At 41.0% G+C, this 15,694-nt stretch overlaps 2 protein-coding genes across 4 annotated transcripts in view; both read left to right on the top strand.

Annotated features, from left to right (window-relative positions):
* LOC132391180 (uncharacterized) overlaps window positions 1-15,694 on the top strand; it is a 1,045,680-nt gene that overhangs the window by 696,650 nt on the left and 333,336 nt on the right. The gene's annotated exons all lie outside the window — the stretch shown is intronic.
* The window catches only part of LOC132391176 (protein FAM133-like), a 46,638-nt gene that overhangs the window by 4,394 nt on the left and 26,550 nt on the right, over window positions 1-15,694 (top strand). Inside the window, exon 2 of one of the 3 annotated variants that reach the window (XM_059964043.1) lies at window positions 6,141-6,217. The exons of the other annotated variants lie outside the window; for them this stretch is intronic. Coding sequence (XP_059820026.1) covers window positions 6,141-6,205 — 65 coding nt within the window. The 3' untranslated portion in view covers window positions 6,206-6,217. Of the gene's footprint in view, window positions 1-6,140; window positions 6,218-15,694 lie in introns of those variants that run through there. 3 annotated transcript variants of the gene reach the window in all.

Below are 15,694 nucleotides of genomic sequence, written 5' to 3'. Positions count from 1 at the left end.
GGGTGTTCAGATGGTTCAGGGACAGCTATTACTATTCAACCATTAGGCTTCTAAATCAACATGGATAACTTCACTCATCTCAATTCTGAACTGACTCCACACCTATGGACTCACTTTCTAGGTGTAAAGGGCTGAATTAACCAGACCCAACATTTCAAGTGTCCGGGAGATGTGCTAATTAATAAGCATACAAGGACAACAAAGTAACTTAAACCTAACTTTATTATCATAAAGTAGAATGCAAAAATAAGCCACACAAGATTTTAGAGCTCATTATTCTTAGTCACAACTTGATAGATGCATTTGTCAGGTTACTCCAAATTCTGTCTCACTCGAGAAAACCACCCCTTGGTCACAGGCACCAATCAGAATTTTTGTCCCTTGGTTGAAGTCCAACTAAATGAGAAGGCTAAATACTTACAATCCTCACAAGGCAGAGAGACCCAGAAACACATGAACTTGTTGTTCTTGCATTAACTTAGTCTGGATTCTTTCACTCAAACAACACGTGTTCATTAATATAATGTTAAGCATACCTTCATAAATCAATTAGACTCTAATGGTCACTCCCCATAGCACAGAACATTCCTGGGACTTACAAAAGGGCATTAACGTCTACAATATAAACAAGATGTTCAATTTTTTTTTTGCATTTGCACAAATTATCTACAAACCCCATTTCCAGAAAAGTTGGGATATTTTCCAAAATGCAATAAAAATAAAAATCTGTGATATGTTAATTCACTGGAACCTTTATTTAACTGATAAAAGTACAAAGAAAAGATTTTCAACAGTTTTACTGACCAACTTAATTGTATTTTGTAAATATACACAAATTTAGAACTTGATGGCTGCAACACACTCAACAAAAGTTGAGACAGAGTTAAAATAAGATTGAAAAGTGCACAGAATATTCAAGTAACAGCGGTTTGGAAGACTCCACAGTAATCAGGCTAATTGGTAGCAGGTGAGGTATCATGACTGGGTATAAAAGTAGCATCCATCAAAGGCTCGGTCTTTGCAAGCAAGGATGGGTCATGGCTCACCCCTTTGTGCCAAAATTATTGGGAGAATTGTTAGTTCAAAAGGAGCATTTCTCAATGCAAGGTTGCAGAGAATTTAGGTATTTCAACATCTACAGTACATAATATTGTGAAAAGATTCAGAGAATTCAGAGACATCTCAGTGTGTAAAGGGCAAGGTTGGAAACCACTGTTGAATGCGTGTGATCTTCAAGCCCTCAGGCGGCACTGCCTAAGAAACCGTCATGCTACTGTGACAATTATAGCCACCTGGGCTCGGGAGTACTTCAGAAAACCATTGTCACTTAACACAGTCCGTTGCTGCATCCAGAAATGCAACTTGAAACTGTATTATGCAAGGAGGAAGCCATACGTCAACTCTATGCAGAAATGCCGGCGAGTTCTCTGGGCCTGAGCTCATCTCAGATGGACCAAAAGACTGTGGAACTGTGTGCTGTGGTCAGATGAGTCCACACTTCAACTAGTTTTTGGAAAAAACGGGCGTCGAGTTCTCTGTGCCAAAGCTGAAAATGACCATCCTGATTGTTATCAGCGAAAGGTGCAAAAGCCAGCATCTGTGATGGTATGGGAGTACATCAGTGCCCACGGCTTGGGTGGATTGCATGTATGTGAAGGTACCATTGACTATGAGGCATATATTAGGATTTTAGAGAGACATATGTTGCCATCAAGGCGATGTCTGTCACCCGGGACGTCCATGCTTATTTCAGCAGGACAATGCCAGACCACATTCTGCACGGGCTACAACAGCGTGGCTTTGTAGACACAGAGTGCGTGTGCTTGACTGACCTGCTGCCAGTCCAGATCTATCTCCTATTGAAAATGTATGGCGCATCATGAAGAGGAGAATCAGTCAACGGAGACCATGGACTGTTGAGCAGCTGAAGTCTTATATCAAGCAAAAATTGACAAAATTTCCAATTGCAAATCTACTACAATTAGTATCCTCAGTTCCAAAACGATTAAAAAGTGTTATTAAAAGGAAAGGTGATGTAACACAATGGTAAACATGCCTGTGTCCCAACTTTTGTTGAGTGTGTTGCAGCCATCAAATTCTAAATTTGTGCATATTTACAAAATACAATTAAGTTGACCAGTAAAACTATTGAAAATCTTTTCTTTGTACTTTTGTCAGTTAAATAAGGGTTCACGTGAATTAACATATCACAAATTTTTGTTTTTATTGCATTTTGGAAAATATCCCAACTTTTCTGGAAATGAGGTTTGTACTTTAGCACATTGGTTGTTTGTCAGTCATTGTATTTAGTTCTTCATTGATTCTATTGTATTTCTTTGTTCTACTGTGAATGTCTGCACAAAATTGAATTTGAAGGTAGAATATGATGACATATGTATTTTAACAATAAATTTATTATAACTTTGAACTGATGGGAAAGTCTAGGGATATTGTCTCAGGATAAGGGGCTGGTTATTTTTTTGGGATAAGATTTTTTAATATCTCTCATGATTCCTAACAATTTTCTACCCCAGAAGTCTGTGGAGGCTGTGTCAATTTTTGAAGTTATAGTTAGATATTTAGAGAATCAAAGGTTACAAGGGATCGAGCAGGGATCAATCATGACCTTTTTGAAAGGTGGAACAGCTTCCAGGAGAATATGGCTAATACTGCACAATGCCACTTTTTGTAGAAAGTTTAATTGCCCTTCATTCAATTTTAACTCTCAATTTAGATTTAAGTAGAAATCAGAAAGCAGTTTCTCAATGATAATATTTTATCATATCTTAATCTATCAATTTCTCTTTTCCTGAAAATTTCACTGTTATTTACTTATCTAACCTGTTGACTTTCTGAAACCCTTTTGGCTTTCTGTTGAAATTCCCAGTTCACTTAAGCACAACATGCCAGTCAATATGGGTTTCACTCAAATCAGAGGGGGACCAATATCCTGGCAGGGAGGTTTGCTAAGGCTATTGGGAAGAGTTTAAACTAGAATTGATGGGAAGTGGGAACCGAATTGAAGAGACAGAGAAATAAGGGGTCACAAAGAGAAAGCTTGTAGGCAGTGTGAGAGGGAGGATAGCCAGGTGATAGAGAAGGGATGCGCTTAGACTGATAGTTTAAGATGTGTCTATTTTAATGCAAGGAGTATCATGAATAAAGCGGATGAGCTTAGGGTGTGGATCAGTACTTGGAGCTATGATGCTGTGTCCATTACAGAGACTTGGATGGCTCAAGGGCAGGAATGGCTATGTAGAGTGCCAGGCATTAGATGTTTCAGAAGGGACAGGGAGGAAGGCAAAAGAGATAGGGGCATGGTACTGCATACCCTAAGGCATTCTACAAGTATGTGAAGAGCAGGAGGATAAGATGTGAGAGAATAGGACCAATCAAGTATGGCAATGGAAAAGTGTGTATGGAACTGGAGGAGGTAGTGGGATACTTAATGAATATTTTGCTTCAGTATTCACTACTGAAAAGGATCTTGGCAATTGTAGGGATGACTTACAGCAGTCTGAAAAGCTTGAGCATGTAGATATTAAGGAAGTGGATGTGCTGGAGCTTTTAGAAAGCATCAAGTTGGATAAGTCACCAGGACTGGATGGGATGTACCCCAGGCTACAGTGTGAGGTGAGGGACGAGATTGCTGAGCCACTAACAATGATCTTTACATCATTAATGGGAACAGAAGTTCCAGAGGGTTGGAGGGTTGCAGATGTTGTGCCCTTAATCAACAAAGAGATTAGAGATAGCTCAGGAAATTATAGACCAATGAGTCTTACTTCATTGGCTGGTAAGTTGATGGAAAAGATCCTGAGAGGCAGAATTTATGAACATTTGGAGAGGCATAATATGATTAGGAATAGTCAGCATGGCTTTGTCAAAGACAGGTCATGCTTTACAAGTCTTATTGAATTTTTTGAGGATGTGACTAAACACATTGATGAAGGTAGAGCAGTAGATGTAGGATATATGGATTTTGGCAAGGCATTTGATAAGGTACCCCATGCAAGGCTTATTGAGAAAGTAAGGAGGCATGGAATCCAAGGGGACATTGCTTTGTGGATCCAGAATTAACTTGACAGAGAGGCAAAGAGTGGTTGTAGACAGGTTATATTCTGCATGGAGTTCGGTGACCAGTGGTGTGCCTCAGGGATCTGTTCTGGGACCCTTACTCTTTGTGATTTTTATCAATGTCCTGGATGAGGACATGAAGGGATGTGTTAGTAAATCTGCTGATGACACAAATGTTAGGGGGGTTGTGGATAGTGTGGAGGGCTGTCAGAGGTTACAGCGGGACATTGATTGGATGCAAAACTGGGCTGAGAAATGGCAGATGGAGTTCCACCGAGATAACTGTGCGGTGGTTCATTTTAGTAGGTCAAATATGATGGTAGAATATAGTATTAATGGCAAGACTCTTGACAGTGTGGAGGATCAGAGGGATCTTGGGGTCTGAGTCCATAGGACACTCAAAGCTGCAGCGCAGTTTGACTGTGTGGTTAAGAAGGCATAGGGTGCATTGGCTTTCATCAACCACAGGATTGAGTTCAAGAGCTGAGAGGTAATTTTACAGCTATGTAAGACCCTGATCAAAACCCACTTGCTCAGTTCTAGTCACCTCACTACAGGAAGGATGTGGAAGCTTATAGAAAGGGTGCAAAGTCTGTGAGGCTGAGTTCGACAGAGCTTTCATTGTGTGCTGAGTCTGCGAGGCTGAGTCCGGTGGCACCTTGGAAATCCATAGCGGGGGTATTCCCTTCTGCCGCCTGCATGGGATGGTGAGTCTGTCGGGATCCTGGGGACTTGAGGAAACTGTGTGGTGATTTCTTTTGAACTTAGAGTCCTTTAACATCTTTGGACTATTTTTACTGTGCATGTAATCTGTTTTTTTTTTATCAATTATGCTATTGTTTGCACTGTTGTAACTATGTGGTTTTGTGCAGGTCTTGTAGCTTTAGTTTTTGGTCTTGTTTTGTCTGGCAGATTTGGACCTCCTTTCCGGGGAACGCGCTAAGACGGTAGCACAATATTAATATGCAGCAGCCTCTCCTGACTCTGGATTGGGGATTGCCAAACATTATGAGGATTTTATAGTGTAGTCTGTTTTGTCATATGCTTTTGTGATATCATTCTGGAGGAACGTTGTCTCAGTTTTTAATTGCATTGCATTTGTGGTTTCTAAATGACAATAAACTGAATCTGAATCTGAATCTGAGAGGAGATTTACAAGGATGTTGCCTGGATTGTGAAGCATGCCTTATGAGAATAGGTTGAGTGAACTTGGGCTTTACTCTTTGGAGGGACAGAAGATGAGAGGTAATCTGACAGGTGTATAAGATGAGAGGCATTGATTGTGTAGATAGTCAGAGGCTTTTTCCCAGGGCTGATATTGCTATCACAAGAGGGCACAGTTTTAAGGTGCTTAGAAGTGGGTACAGAGATGTCAGGGATAAGTTTTTTTATGCAGAGTGGTGAGTGCGTGGAATGGGCTGCCGGCGATGTGGGTGGAGGTGGATACAATAGGGTCTTTTAGGAGTCTCTTGGATAGGTACGTAGAGCTTACAAAAATAGAGGGCTATGGGTAAGTAAGTGCATGTTGGGCGCAGCATTGTGGATGAAGGGCCTGTATTGTGCTGTAGGTTTTCTATGTTTCTAATATCTTCCAATTTTGAAAAAAATATGGAAAACATCTTGTCCCCACTTGGTTCTTGCAGCATAGCAATTATTTTGGCATTCATTGCACTTTTGAATGTATTGACTCCAAGCCAGATTTTTCAGGTTAAAGTACAGAATATACATTACTAGTCATTTGAATAAACCAAAACCATATTAAGATAAGCCAAATGCCTCTGGTTTGATGAAAAACAATTAAAACACATATGAAGTAAAAGTTTGTATTTCCTTTTTGTAATTGTCACTTGTCCATATTTTGTAAAGAATTAATTTTAATGATAGTCGAGTAAATTTAATGAAAAATAATCACCAAATCATGCTGAGAAATGCCAGTAATTCTATGCTAGCTAGTTTGGAAATTGGACACATATGCATCATAACATAATCAAAGTTTAAAGTTCAGTAAATTTATTGTCCATGTATATGTCATCATATACTACCCTGAGATTCATTTTTTGCAGGCATTTGCAACAGAATCAATGAAAAACTACAAAGAAGGACTGACAAACAACCTATGTGCAAATGAAGGCAATCTATACAAATACAAACAAATAAATAAATAAATAAATATAAGAACAATAAAATTAAGCATTATACAAGTAAACTGAGGCATTTTCCAGGGTGATTCTCTAAGCTCAGTATGGTTTTGACTTTAATTTACTGAATTGGATGAAAATAGAGTATCAAATCAGAGACAACCAAACAAATTACACCTTGACACATCTTCTATATATGGACAATTTGAAATTTATATGCTCCTTCATCAGTAAGGCTAAAGCAATCAATTCAAATAGTATAACTATTTCCTAAAGATATAAATATCAACTTCAGACAAGTGCAGAACATTAAACATAAATGGAAGGTGCAATAGAGCTAATAGAATATAAAACAGAGCAGTAGGGTACAATACAACCGATCAATAAACATGAAAGTACCGGGGATATCAACAAGCAAGGAAAATAGATCTTAGTGAGTAAAGGGAAATCTTGAATTTACTTCAAGGCTTATGAAAATATGCTAAATAGAGCTCAACACAAAAATTATGACGAAGGCAATAAACGCTTTTGCTATACCCATATTAAAATATTCTTTTGGCAAAATATCTTGGTCCAAAACCAATCTGGAAAATTTACACAGAAAATAAGAACTGCAATGACAAATTTTAGAAAATACTATGTACACTTGAATGCACTTAGATTAATACAATGCAGGACAGAAGGAGGAAGAGGAATAAGACATAGAAAATTTACACAAGAGTTAGATAAATCTTCTAAGGATATATTTTCATCAACAAATACAGGATTCAACACTCCACATTAGCATATGCAATTCTGATAAGTACCCACCACTAAACTTAAATGACAACACAAATCAAACAAATGAAGAAATTATCACTACAGAAGAAAAAAAATCAACCAATGGAAAATCTTAACCCTCCAGTGATGACATCCCCATGATCTGAGTGGACTAGAAGCATCATGCAAGCAAGGAAGAAGGAAATATAAAAAACACAAACAAGATAAAATCTGCAGGTGCTGGAAATCCAAACAAAAGCCACACACACAAGATGCTGGAGGAACTCAGCAGGCCAGGAAGCATCTATGGAAAAGAGGACAGTTGACATTTTGGGCCAATGTCCTTCATCAGAACTGGAAAAAAGGATGAGGAGTCAGAACAAGAAAGTAGGGGGAGGGGAGGAAGAACCACAAGGTGATAGGAGAAACTCAGATGGGGGGGGGGGAGGAGTGAAGTAAAGAGCTGAGAAGTTGATTATGAAAGAGATTAAGGACTGGTGAAAGGGAATCTGATAGGAGAGGACAAATGGCCATGGAGAAAAGGGAAAGTAGATGAGCACCAGAGGGAGGTGATAAGCAGGTAAGAAGATAAGGTGAAAGAGGGAAATGGGAATGGGGAATGGTGAAGGAACAGAGGTGGGAAGGGCATTATTGGAAGTTCGAGAAATCAATGTTCATGCTATCAAGTTGGAGACTACCCAGATGGAATATAAGGTGTTGCTCCTCCAACCTGAGTGTGGCTGTATTGTAACAGTAGAGGCCATGGATTGCCATGTCGGAATGGGAATGGGAAGTGGAATTAAAATGGGTGATCACTGGGAGATCTCACTTTATCTGGTGGACGCAGCATAGGTGCTCAAAGTGGTCTCCCAATCTGCATTGGATCTCACCAATATACAGGAGGCCACACTGGGAGCATCGGATACAGCAGGTGACACCAACAGACTCCCAGGTGAAATGTTACCTCACCTGGAAAGACTTTTTGGGGCCCTGAATGGTAGTGAGGGAAGAAATATAGGGGAAGGTGTAGCATTTGTTCCACTTGTAAGGATAAGTACCAGGAGAGAGATAAGTGGGGAGGGACGAATGGACAAGGGATTGTATAGGGAGCAATCCCTGTGGAAAGCATAAAATGGGGAGAGGGAAAGATGTGCTTGGTGGTGAGATCTTGCTGGAGATGGCAGAGCTTATGGAGTACAATGCTGGATATGGATGCTGGTGGGGTGGTAGGTGAGGACAAGAGGAACCCTATCCCTGATGGAGTAGCAGGAGAATGGAATGAGGGAAGACCTGTGAAAAATTGAACAGATGCAGTTGAGGGCACTGTTGGTGGTGGAGGAAGGAGGACATCTCCTTTGTTCTAGAAAGAAAAGCTTCATCCTGAGAGCAGATGTAGTGGAAATGGAGGAATTGAGAGATGGGGCTGGCATTTTTACAAGTAACAGGGTGGGAAGAGGTATAGTCCAGGTAGCTGTGAGCGTCAGCGGGTTTATTATAGCATCACTAGATAAGCTGTCTCCAGAGAGAGACAGAGTGTTTGAGAACGGAGAGGGAGGTGTCAGAAATGAACCAGGTAAATTTGAAGTCAGGGTGGAGGTTGGAGGCAGAGTTGATGAAGTTAATAAGCTCTGCATGGGTGCAGGAAGTAGCACCAATTCAGTCAAAGTAGTGTAGGTAAAGTTGGGGAGTGATACCAATGTAAGCTTGGAACAGAGACTATTCTATATACCTGACAAACAGGCAGGCCTAGCTGGGACCCATGCGAGTGCCCATGGCTACACCTTTCGTTTGAAAGAAGTGGAAAGAGCTGAAGGAAAAATTATTGAGTGTGATTACAAGTTCTGTCAGATGGAGGAGAGTGGTGGTGGAGGGGAACTGGTTGGGGCTGGTGTCCAGAAAGAAATAAAGAGTTTTGAGGCCTTCCTGGTGGGGGTTGGAAATGTTTAGGGAATGGACATCCATAGTGAAAATAAGACGATCAGGGCCAGGGAACTTGAAATCATTGACAAGATCAAGAGTGTATGATAAATGACACCGTACCTTATAATAAGCACATGCCTAATCCATTTGTAGAACAGTTTAGAATTATACTACAACTGATTTATTATAACAGATATAACAATCCATAATAACCATCCAGAAATAATATTAAAGGATAAACAAGCAGGAACAACTTAATAGATATAGCCATTCCCAACTCTTGTAACATACAGAGATCAATAAGTGAAAAAACACAAGAAATACGTTCAATTCAAAGAGGAAATTAAAAAGAAATATGAACAGGGTACATTGCCCGAGCAGTAATACCTACAACTGGAATCCTCCCAAAGTCACTCCACAATAGCATTAAATAATTAGGCCTACACAGCAATATTTATGTAAATCTCCAGAAAGCCACAATACTCAATACCACTAGAACAGTCCAAAAGTTCCTAGCAATTGAGAACTGAATGTGCTTGCCTCTGCCCATACCTCAAGTTTTACCAGCTTGACATGAGACAAAAATGAAAAAAATAATAATAAGTGAATAAGTAATACTGAGAACATGAGTTGTGGAATCCTTGAAAGTGAGTCCATAGGTTGTAGAATTAGTTTAGCACTGAGGGGAGTGAAGTTATCCGTGCTGGTTCCGCAGCCTGATGTTTGAAGGGTGTTAACTGTTCCTGAACCTGGTGATGTGGGACTTAAGGCTCTTGTATCTGCATTACAGCATCTGAACTTGACAAAGCCCCAGAGCTGCAAGCAGAATCTAGTTGGTGCATATTAGTATATTTTGCTGCTGGTCTCGATAGACTCAGTGAATTCTACTGGTAGAGGCATAGATTGCTGAGATTCTCTGTCCCTACATTGAAGAGTCTTCTCGCCTGCATCTCAGAGCTATTCAGTGTTAATTCAAACATTGACAGACTGTTGCTAAGTGTAGACGGGAGGACTGGTGGTGCTAGTTTTATCATTTGCTGAAAGGTTTCTTTGTAGTTTGATGAGTGCAGCACTTCTTGGCCTACCCAGAACCAATAAGGTTCTGGCACTATACTCAACAAATATGGACCAATACATTCATTTTGCAAATTGGCATCAATAATTAAACTATTTTGTAATAATCATTATACAAGATGAGCATTATGCTCATTAAATATGAGAGAAATTAGAAAATAATTTTCCCTAAAATATGCAAGAAAAATATTGGAAATAGGAGTACATAATCAATGCAAGTTAAAGTGAAACAAGTCTTTCCCTTTTTCTTCCAACATACATCTGTAGTATTTGAAATATTAATCTTCAGTATTGATAGCATATTCAGTGTTGTGGACTATCATTGCATAACCCCTCCCCCCCGCCCAACCAATGACAAACTAGCACTTGCCATTCACCCATGAGTTTGACTTTGAATACCCTATTTCTGGGCTTGACTACTGCAACTCCCAATTCTAGATGCCTCTTCCACTCATTTACCTTCATTACCTTCCTCACAATTCCCTTTATACCCTTAAGATTTTTTGTTGCATTCCGCCTCGTAGGTGTGAATGATTCTCAGGTATAGCTTACATGCCAAAGCTCAATTACCCAACATCAGGTATATCTCAATCATCAGCAGTCCTCAGAGCCTTGTCTTTGCCAGTGTGAATTTTACTGTTTTGACTTCAACTAACTTGAAAAAAGTGATGCAATATTAATATATAGTTCAATTATTTTGTGTATCAGTAAAAAGATTTCTGCAGCTGACAGTGCAACAAAAAATTAAGAAGGCTTATGCCACAGTGAGTTATTAATAACTCTGGCAAAGAGAAATCTTAACAGATCCGATGCATTGCCTATTATGTCTTATTGCTATTCTAAATTCAAATAGATACTGTATGCTACATTATACAATTAAGGAGAACCTCCTTACCTAACCAAAATGAGGAAGGAAAATAATCCAGTATATAAAAAATAGCTTCACTGAGAGAACTTAGAGAAATATTTTCCTACAACATCATTAGTTCTCTTGTCTTACCTGGCACAAGTGAAGTAAATACTCTAATCTCAGTGAATAAATGAATCATAAAATAGCAGAGACTGTGCAGAGGAACAGCAATAAAATCCATCAATTTTATCAGTCTACATACTCAGCCTCTAATGGTATGTGGAAGTTAAACCAAAACCTAAAACCACTTAAGCTTCACAGTCTCCTCCTAGGCATTAACTTTTGTATATTATATAAGATTACAATAATACATTATAAATTGAAAGCAGAAACATCAAAAATTGCATTGCCATTTCAACTTGCCTGCATCATACACCTGAGGAGGTAACCATAGCATTTGGCCAGGAGCAGGTGTCACCAGGTGGTGCCCAATCTTCATAAAGTGTTTCCATCCACCCTTAACCACTACACTCTCCAGTTGGCGAGTCAGCAGTGGTGGCCAAGTCACTGCCCATTTGCTCCTTACTTCCAGCTCAAGTCCTCTCACCTGTAACAAATCCAGGGAGACGCTTTTTCTGCTTCCACCCCATCCTGGAGCTGCTTGGTTCTTGCTCTTTTCATCAAGGTCCAGCACAGACAGTGACCTCCATGCCGACCTTGCTGGGGACCCTCTACAGCTGATCTCCAAAGGGAATAGCCATGTCGACCATCTTTTGTCCCTGCACTCCTAGACTAAGGACTGGTATTTCAGTGTCTTCCTCTCGTGAGCATCCTTGCATCCTTCCTCCCATGGTACTGTGAACTCCACCAGGATGATTTTCTTGTCTTTGGTGGGCCACAGTATGATGTTTGTCAAAGTGTGATTTACTCCACCTTGGGAACTGCAGCTTTCCTCCCCACATTGACCCTTGTCTCTCATGATTTGGTAATTTGCAGTAAATTAAATGTAGGCCTCTTTGATATGACTATCATGGTTATCTCTTTGATGAAAATGACTGCCCTGTTTGCCTCTCTCGCTCCAGTGTGTCAGCAAGGGACAGCAGGACCTTGTCACAGTGCCACCTGTACCATCTTTGTGTTAAAGCTGTTTTGCATCCTGACAATATGTATACCAGTGAACACCGCTGACCACACACTTGCAGTTAGGATCCTCTCTCAGCCCCCACATGTGCAGGTGTAATGGTGGAGGGAGAGTGTCGTACATGGACCGCAGGAGAAAAGAAATGCAGAAAGGCTCCAATCTCAAAAGCTCTGCCCAAATGATCTTGCGCTTGGGAAGATCCCGTTTTAATCCAGGCACCCTGTGATCCCAACTCCACTGCCTTCGATACCTGCCTTTCATCCTCATGGTTCTGCCTGGACCATGTCATGCCTATCCCTTGCACTTGCACTCCCCCATTGTTGGAGGTGTGCTGAGCCGAGGCCTTACTGTCCCAGGCATGGGTTGCTGAGGATGTCTCTCAATTGCAGGCAGATCACTGCCTGGTCTGTAGATAAGTTGGTGGTCTACTTTTGTCACAATCTTGTTGTGACTCCTGCTTGGTTTAATAGCTTGTCATCAGAGCCCTTCAGTGTTAACACAACTCTACGCTTTGCCACCTTGAACTCCTCCACTACCGATGACAACGGGAACTGTAGCTTGCCTGATCTTAGGTAAAGTCCCCCTCCACTGGTGTTTGTTGACTTTTCTCTCAATGCCTTCTACAGTGGTCATGGGGAACTCATATAACGTGAAAAGCCAGAGCAGCCTTGGTAGAAGACCATGTTTGTACAGCCATGCCTTAAATTTACCAGTTTTGTCAATCTTCAGCAACTCTTCAGTCTGATTTAGTGTTGGTGATTGTGTTACCTTTATGGCATTTATTTAGTTTGTAATATTTTCGCTTTAGTAAGTCGTTTGTTAGCATTTTTTAGTTAAGGTTAGGATTGTTTGAAGTAGATTTGTTGTCTGTGATATATTGCGGCATGTGATGATGTCACATCCGGTTTCGCAGCATCTTGTGGGAAAATACCGGTTTGGAGAAATGGGAAGGAGGGGGCTCACATGTGCAGGATCAGCGCGAGAAAAGTTGTTTTTCTACGCACTAGAAACATAGTGAAGCAACGCCGTAAGTTCATGAAATAATCGATAAGTTGAATTAAAATGTTAATGCTGATTCTGTTAAAAGTAATGATGGTTGATAAAGTTTATGTTTTCGTTAGTTAAAGAGTTGCGGATAGTTTGTGTTGAAGTGTATTTAAAGCAGTCAATGGCATAGGTAGATTCTGACTGTATGCTGCATTTTAATGTAATGTAGTTGTTGTAGTTTTACTTTTGCAAGTATTTACGATGTACATGTGATATCAAGAAGGAAACAAATGCTGTACAAATCTTGTACTGTTTTATCAACAGTTTTCACCATACATTAATGAGGAAGAGTGAACAGTAAACGATTAATCTTACTGCAATCCTGTTTTCATTGACTACGGTTTACCTCGGTGTTTAGTTCAGCGTTCTCTTACACCTGAGCGAGAACACTACAGTGATGTTGGTGCTGCCTGTCATTGCTGCATTAAACCACTTCCCAAGACAATTTACTGGGTTGTCCTTTATGGATAGAATGACTTCTTCCAGTACTTGAAGACTGAACTTGCTAGTAACCTTGCCCTTGTTGATTAACCTGCATCTGAACTTTCTGGTCTTGAAGGTAATTCTAGCCCAGATAGTTATGTGGTCCAGGGTTTCCAATACCCTTCTTGCTTGGACATAATTTACAGTTTATTGTGATGTCATCCATGAACTCTTGTATTGCAGGTTGTCAGATGCTGGGCTCCAACACTGGGCTTGGGGTATGTCCTCTGCTGCTGATATGAGATGGTTCATCCCCATGATAAAAAAAGATAGGGAAGATGGTACAGCTGGATGGCATCCCTTTTTGGATGTCTTGCTACCTGGCTGTAAAGTGGGCTGAAGTGAAACATATCTTGAATCCTCTAAGGAAGCATTACTGGCGGGATATAATAGTGGTTCAGGCCAACCTGAATGAGGATGTGTGGAATTGATCTGTAGGCACTGGCTAGATCTAATCAGACAACTGATACATCACCTTTCTTCTGCCTGGTTTCGCAGATCAATTGGCGGATTATTGAGATGTGTTCAAGGCACCCAGAGAAAGCCAGGATGCCACCTTTCTGGATGGATGTGTTGGTATAATGGTCCACTATTAAGTAAGAGGTCAGCACCAAGAATATCTTGCACTCCACACTAAGGAGGGAGATTTTCCTGAACTGGGTGATTGTGAAGTAATCTTCTTCCTTGAGAGCAAAGCATTCTTCAGCCTTTTTCCAGCATGTTGGGATGGAACCATTGGTCCAAAGCTTCCTCATTATCTTCCACAAACTCCGGAGTTGTAAGCATTTCTTATATATCCCAAAAGGTATACCACTTGGTCCTGGGGCAGCAGATGACTTTGCTGTCTTTATGATATCTTGGAGCTCCTGCCACATGGGTTCTGCCATGCTCAGCTCAGATGCTGGGATTCGTTGGGTGACTTTTGGATGGAATTCTAATCCCTGATTCCTACAGGGATCATTGTGTGATTTCCACAGAAATTCTTCCACCTGTTGCTTTGAGCTGGTTGGGATGCCAGATTTTCGCTGGCTGAGAAGAGCCTTGGTGAACCTGAATGGGTTTTTAAGCAAACTGAGCTCTTCTCCTTTCTTTGCTTTTGCAGCTGCTCTACCCTCCTGAGCTTGTGCAGCTGTTCCCGCAGTTTGCCAGTTAGATTTTTAACACCTTCTTTTTCGTCAGGTGAGCTGTTTTTGAATTGTTTGTTTAAGATCTTTATCTCGCTTCTCAGGTGGTGAATCTCCATTTCCCTCCTGCATGGTCGCCATGACAGTTTAAAATCCTGCCAGGACGCTGAGCAGGGATCCAATCGCAGATCCAGTACTGTGCAAACATTGATATTAATTGAGTAACAAATCCTGAGGTGCAAACTGTTATGAAGGTACCACAGCTCTGAGGGGCCGAAGGAGCGGGAGCAGCCCCCTCCTTCCGGAGAATCGCAAGATCGCTATTAATTCGGGTCTGGGAAGTGAGAGGCAATGCAACGGTTCTGGCCATTGTTCTTAGAGGCACCTGTGTGACGTGTCTGTCCCTGCCTCGTGACAGCTACGATGGACATGGACACCCTCGGGCAATGTGGGGGTGGAGATTGCATCACCCTACTTTGATGGACACCTACAACTCTGCAAGTAAAGATAAAAGCGGACTGCAGGAGGCGGTACAGGAGCGACGCACCAGAAGAACTCGCTCGCTCAACGCTCCCGGGAGAGCTGGAAGCCACTCAGCGCCACGTGCGCTCCTAACTCCTTTGCCTGGGGAGCGGGTGGCTGATACTACCGAGAAGGACTTCGAACTAACAACAGGGAAACCAACGCTCCCCTGATTTAACGGAGTGGCTTCTTAAAGACCCGGGCAAGTTTTCTTTTCATTTTCACCGATATCTCTAAAACACGTGAAATCCAACGATTCCTCGAAAGGCTAAAGTCTGCAGACTTCTGAATGACTTTTTATATTTCCAATGGACAAAAATATTATCCCCTAGACAACAGCCGAGATTACTTCTTAATGATGATTATTACTATACCCGTGCTTTAGATTGAGTATTGGTGACGTGCATTATCTGAATGTTTGCATTAACCTTACTTTTGTGCCCCTTTATAAATAAAAACGTTTGAAAATAGTGACATCAGACTTCAACGGTCCTCTCTATCTTTGCTGGTAAGTTATCCAGTTACAGGATACGTAACAACTTTGGGGTTCTTGTCTCGA

Source organism: Hypanus sabinus, chromosome 3 (genome assembly GCF_030144855.1).
Source record: "Hypanus sabinus isolate sHypSab1 chromosome 3, sHypSab1.hap1, whole genome shotgun sequence".
NCBI lineage: Eukaryota > Metazoa > Chordata > Chondrichthyes > Myliobatiformes > Dasyatidae > Hypanus > Hypanus sabinus.
This window is presented reverse-complemented; position numbering and strand designations above follow the sequence as displayed.